The sequence below is a fragment of the Hipposideros armiger genome, unplaced genomic scaffold, assembly GCF_001890085.2.
Source record: "Hipposideros armiger isolate ML-2016 unplaced genomic scaffold, ASM189008v1 scaffold_234, whole genome shotgun sequence".
Classification (NCBI taxonomy): Eukaryota; Metazoa; Chordata; class Mammalia; order Chiroptera; family Hipposideridae; genus Hipposideros; species Hipposideros armiger.
The window spans coordinates 64437-71164 of NW_017731584.1; the positions used below are offsets into that span (position 1 = coordinate 64437).

General features: G+C 34.0%; 1 protein-coding gene across 1 annotated transcript in view; it reads right to left on the reverse strand.

Moving 5' to 3' along the window:
- Nucleotides 1-518: 518 nt before the first annotated feature.
- RNGTT (RNA guanylyltransferase and 5'-phosphatase) overlaps nt 519-6728 on the reverse strand; it is an 18416-nt gene continuing 12206 nt past the window's right edge. The window contains exons 3-4 of the mRNA XM_019655029.1: nt 2018-2093; nt 519-833 (exon numbers count right to left, since the gene is read on the reverse strand). Of these exons, the coding sequence (XP_019510574.1) occupies nt 536-833; nt 2018-2093 (374 nt within the window). The 3' untranslated portion in view covers nt 519-535. The remainder of the gene's footprint in view (nt 834-2017; nt 2094-6728) is intronic.

Here is a 6728-nt window from a genome sequence, read left to right on the forward strand (position 1 = left end):
CTACTAATAAATGCTGTGGCTGTTTACTGCCCCACCATGATTCCCATACACCTTAATTATTAACTTCATTAGCACTTAATTGTCTCCACACTTTCCCTAACTTACCTCTCCGGTCTAGACCACATACCTGTGTATGCACAAGTACAACCAATAATTTTCTTCTCAACATCTCTTCTATCCCTCCAAGAAAGGGAGATTAACTCCTGATCTTTTTAGTTAAGTCTTTTATTTCTAGAAGATTAATGGGAGTTGGCCATAAAAGTAAAAGTCTTCTTGGTTCAACTTTGCAGAAAATATAAACATACCACCAAAAAGAAGGGGAATTTATATGTGAAGTTATTTTAACTCTGCGAGAATTTTGTAAAGCATTAGTAAAATTTTCACTAGATACTTAGTTGGAATCTCACAATACTTTGCAAAGAAATAGTATATTCTCAATACGAAGTCTAAGAGTTCTGTGTTTACCTAAGAAACAAAAACAGAATGTATTTACATAACTGTACCTTTTCTTATAGAAAAGTCAGACACATGGCTATCAGGAATCTTTAGAAATAGCCAGAATAGTAAAGACTATAATAATTTCAGACATTACCAGTTTTAACCGTTCTTTTCTCCTTTTGCCAAAGGAGGCACTTGACCCAGGTTCTGATTCCTTTTTTCCATCCTCATCCTCATCTTCATCTTCATCATCCTCAAAACACCAATCTGGCAATAGAGGTGGGGGTGGTGCTTCTTCTATATCACCATAGCGACGAAAGAGTTCTTTCAAATAATCACCCTTATAAATTCCTGGTGGTCTGGCTTGAGCAAAAGTAGCAACTGCTGCTTCAATACTATGGAAAACAAACACGATGCAATTTCCTCACTACTCTCCATTTATGCAGATTCATCAAAACTCACTTATCACATTTAAGGCACCATATAAAGTATGTTAGAGATTTATAAAATAGACAAATCACAGTCCCATTCTTAAGACAACCCTTGTAAGGGACAAATTCATTCTGAAACAGTTTTAACATAAGGTACATCGTTAACTCCTAAACTCTAGAGGTAAATTGCAATGAATGTACAGAAGAGACCTGGGTAGTCTGTGAAAAATTAAAATACAGCTTTGAAGTTTGAGGTCTGACTCTAAGGGAAAACATCAGTCAAAAAAATGTGAGTAGCAATATGAATAAAAGGAAAAAGCATACTGGTTTTTCAGGAACTTTCATGAGACCCAGGCAATAAGAACATAGGTCATCAGAGAAAGGCTAGGCATGAGCTGAGTCTGACACAGGACTCTGGGATTATTGCTTAAAGCATATGAAAGGCCAGAAAAGCTGAGCTAGAAGTGCATGCAGAAAAGACCCACTGAGGATGCGTGACTAAGGAAATGAAATATAAAATCAGATGCATACTTCAGCTGATTATATTCAGAAGGACCTACTATGTGAAAGGTTTGTAACCAAAATAATGACCTGCAATCAATAAAGGAGGAAATTCAGTCAGTAAGATCCCATTCAGAAATTTTGAGTGACTAAGGTTCTAATGTCTCAGGACCTAAAAAGGCACTTCACAAACAACGGGTGCTTAATAAAGACATGCTGATTGGTTTAGAGTATTCCAAAAATACCTTCTCCATATAGCATTATAAGTTTTTCCTAGTATTCAGCAGCTATAAAAAAAGTACTACTAAAAAAAAAAACAATAGTAACTTCCAAAGGTGAATACAAACACGAATTGTTGGGAGATCTTGTCTCTAATAATCTTGTAAGATGTGAAAAACATGTGGACAAAAAAAAAAACAGAGTATATGGGATCCATAACCACTCAACTGAATGACTATTTAGTGCAAAAACACCAGGTAATGAATGGTATTTTTAAAATTAACCAAATCTAAAATGAAAACAAATTCAAATTACATTAATCATGACTTCAGCAAAAATTTGGCAATATAAAGAGCTAAAACTAAAAAGTCAATAAAATTTTTTATCAATTACTAAACATATCTTCTATTATAACAAGAAACAAATACCTCCAATCCATTTTCTCCACCAAAAAGGCACATATGAGGAAACCAGTGCGATTGAAACCATGGGTACAATGAACACCTAGAAAATAAAGTAGCGTTGGTTTAAAATTAATAAACACCTTCAGAGACCACATTTTACTTTAAAATTCCAACCTGCAATCAAAACATTTCAATCATTTTATGAAATAACCACATTTTTTAAAACTCAGCCCTCTCTTATAACTATTAATAACTTGTCAGTTTAAGCTGCTTAGAATCTAATTTATAACATTAGGTAGAAGTTTAAATGTAATACACATTGATTTATTAGTTACAAATTGTCTATAAGATCTAAAGATTTCTCTTAAAACTAAAAGATTCCAAGCATATTTTAAATAAGGAGGTATTTTAAACACACACACACACACACACACACGGCATACTTAACTGAATACAGAAAATAATACAGAAAATAATTGACTGATATACAGTACAATAAAAACTAAAAATAGTTCTCTAGAAACCAACTGTCTGTATCTTTATATTAGCTTATAATCTTTCAAAACAAACTTTCAGGAAAAAAAACCTGCTGAGAAAAAGAAATTTGTTTTTCTTAAACCTTTTTTTGGGACATATTCGAGATCAGTGTGGCCCCACCTCTATATTCTGAAAAGCTGCAAATGGGCTTCATAAATTATAAAAATGATTGCATTTTTAAATCATTATAACTGCTTTGAAAAAGTAACAGCTTGATGCACACTGCCAACATGAAAACATTACTGCCAGGTTAATTCATTCTCCTGCAAACCTCAAAATGAAGGTTTTCCTGTTATCTCTGTTTAATAAAATGATATTCTGACATTTAAGACTATATCTTTCTTTTTAATGTTACATTTTACAAACTACGCTTCTCTACATATATAGTATATCCTGATAGACTGCAATAAAAATCAACTACAGAAATAAACTAAAAGTTAGAATTATAAAACTTCTAGAAGGAGCTATGGGAGAAAAATCTTTGCAGCCTTACTATAGGAAAAGATTTCTTAGATAAAACATAAAGCAAAAGAAAATACTGATAAATTAGACTACTTCAAAATAGTAAATGTTTGCTCTTTAAAAGATGCCTGGAGGAAAATAAAAACACCAACCACAGAAAATATTCACAATACATATACCTGACAAAGGATTTGTATCCAGAATATATACAGAAATCTTACAACTCAATAATAAGATCAACAACCCAATTTTTTTAAAACTGGGGAAAAAATTTGAACAGACACTTTACAAAAAAATATTTGCAAATAGTCAAGAAGCCCATGAAAAGATGGTCAAATTATTAATTATCTGGAAAACACAAATTAAAACCTCAATGAGCTTCCACTAAAACTAATCAGGTCAACTAAAATAAAAAACTGACCATAACAAATGTGGGTGAGGATGGAGGGGGACCAAAACCCTCATACGCTGCTAGAAATGTAAATGGCACAATCACTTTGGAAACAGCTGGGCACTTTCTTAAAAAGTTAAAAATACAGCTGTATTGTGCTCCCTTTGGCAGCACATATACTAAAAATCAGCTGTATCAAATTACCCAGACATCCTAAGCCCGGTTATTTACCCAAGAAAAATAAAAACATATGTGCATAAAGACAAATGTCCACAGCAACATTATTCATAATGGCCAAAAAGTGCAAGCCTCTCAAATGTTAATCATCAGGTGAAGGGATAAACATGTTGTAGATCTATGCAATGAATACCACTCAGCCATAAAAAGGAACAAATTACTACTAATAAATGAAACAAGAATGATTTCAAAAACCATTATGCTGTGTGAAAGAAGCCAGACAAAAAAAAGTACATATATAATTTCATTTACATAAAATTACACAAAATGCAAAAATTTGTATGGGACCACAAAAGGCCCTGAATAGCCAAAGCAATCCTGAGGAAAAAGAACAAAACTAGAAATATCACACTTCCTGCTTTCAAACTATACTACAAAGCTACAGTAATAAATCCAGTATGGCACTGGTATAAAAATAGACACACAGACCAATGGCTACAGAGCCCAAAAATAATCCCTGCATATACAGTCAATTAATATTCAACAAGAGAGCCAAGAACACTAAATGGGGGAAGGAGAGTCTCTTCAACAAATGGCGACAGGGAAACTGGATAAACATATGCAAAACAATGAAACTGGACCCCTAACTTATACCACTCACAAAAATTAACTTGAAATGGATCAAAGCCTTAAACATAAGACCCAATATTATAAAACTCCTAGGAGAAAATGTAGGGAAGAAGCTACTCAACAATGATTTTTGGATATCACACCAAAAGCACAAAGCAAAAATCAACAAATGGGACTACATTCAACTTAAAAGTGTCTGCCCATCAGAAGAAACAATTAACAAAATGAAAAGTCAACCTGCAAAATGGGAGAAAATTTTTGCAGACCATATATCAGATAAGGGCCTAATATTCAAAATACATTTAAAAAGTCATACAACTCAATAACAAAAAAAAATCCAATTAAAAAATGGGCAAAGGGGGCCGGCCGAGTGGCACAATGGTTAAGAACTGGCTTGGGACGCCAGAGGGCCCCGGTTCGGATCCCACATCTGAGGGCCAGTGACACTGCCCTCTACAGCTAAGATGCTGAACAACAGCTCAACCTGGAGCTGGGCTGCTGTGAGTCGCCGGCGACGGCGTAGGCTGCAGCCCCTGTGGCAGTGGGTTGCCATGGGCTACCGTGTGTAGCCAGCAGCCAGCGTGAGCGGCCAGTAGCCGCAGTGAGCAGCCGTCCAGAAGCTGGCGACTGATGTGCCTCACCCGGAAAAAGCACAATGATGGTGCCAACTTGGGCCAGTGAAGCAACGTCCTCCACAACTAGACTGAAGAACAAAACAATAGCAACTTGTCTGTTCCCCTTCCCCAATTCCCCAGCACTGTTCCCATCCCCCTGATCCCCCAAAAATCTTAAAAAAAAAAAATGGGCAAATGTTCTGAATAGACATTTTTCTAAAAAAGACATCCAAATGGCTAACAGGTATATGAAAGGATGTCAACATCACTAATCATCAGGACAATGCCAATTAAAACTACAATGAGCTACCACCTCACACCTGTTAGAATGGCTATTATCAAGGAGATAAGAGATAAGTGTTGATAAAGATGTGGAGAAAAGGAAACCCTTGTGCACTGTTGGTGGCAATGTAAATTGGTTCAACCACTATGGATGAACATTTTTCAAAAAATTAAGACAGATTTACTATATGATCCAGCAATTCCATTTCTGGGTATATACCCAAAGGAAATAAAATAGGATATCAAAGAGATATATAAACTCCTATGTTTACTGCAGCATTATTTACAATAGCCAAGATATGGAAATAACCTAAGTGGACATAAATGGATGAATGGATAAAGATGTGGATAGACATCCCACCATTGTGACAACACAGATGGACCTTGACCACATTATGCTAAGTGAGAAAATCAGACCGTAGTGTATGATATCACTTATTTGTGGAATCTAAAAATACCAAAATTTGTAAAAATAGAGTAAAATGGTGGATGCCAAGGATGGGGGGGTAGGGTATAAAACAGATATTGTTTAAGGGCACAAACTTGCAAAATAAGACCTAGAGATCTAGCGCACAAGTACAATAAATACAGACAACAATATTGTATTGCAATCATAAAACTTGCTAAGAAACTAGAACTTAATCTAATCACTAAAAAGAAAGGATAATTATATAAGATGATAAAGGTGCTAATTATCATATAATAGTAATCATATTACAATATATAAATGTATCAAATTAACATGTTGTAAACTTTAAATAACAGTTATAGGTCAAATACATTTCATTTGAAAAAAATTCTAGAAAATGCGAACTAATCTACAGTTACAGAAAGTAGAAAGTGATTACTTAATCTACAACTAAGGGCTGAAGAAAGAATGAACACAAAAGGGGCATTAAGATGCAAATGCTCTGAATCTTGATTGTGGTTTCATGGGTGTCTATATCTGTCAAAACTCATTAAATTGTACATTTCAAATGAATGCAGCTTATTATATGTAAATTATATATAAACATACAGCAATAATGTTGATTTATTTTAAAAACTAGCTGTTAAACTGAGATGCCGGTACAAGTCTGCAATTGGCTTTAATAACATTCCAAATGTTAATGTTCATCAACATGGCCTTGCTGTCAGCAATTGACTTTACTGAAAATGTTATAATTGGATGGATTTTTAAAAGTATATCAATAAAATATCATTTCCACCTCATTTCTGTAATAGGCTAAGATTTCTTTCCAAAAAGGTTTTTGCTACTTAAAAAAATATTTGAAAACCAGCAGTTAGAGTTACTATCAATTGAGCTGAATCACCTATTTCTACATTCATAGTGAAGAAAATGATGATTAATATTTAAAATAAAAAACTTAGTCAATGAACAACACTCAATAAACATGGATACAAAGGAACTGCAGACAATAAGAACAATTTGTGCAAATGTAAATTTATGAATCAAAATAGCACATATGGCAGACTTTAAATGAATCATAATGGCTAGAGCACGGAGTATAAGAAAGTAATGCCAAATGCAGTTGGAGACAAAAATCCTGAAGAAATGTGTGCACCATACTAAAGAGATTATAAGGGCATGAAGAGATATTAAAGTATTTTAAGCATGGCAATAAAATTATCAGATTTCAGT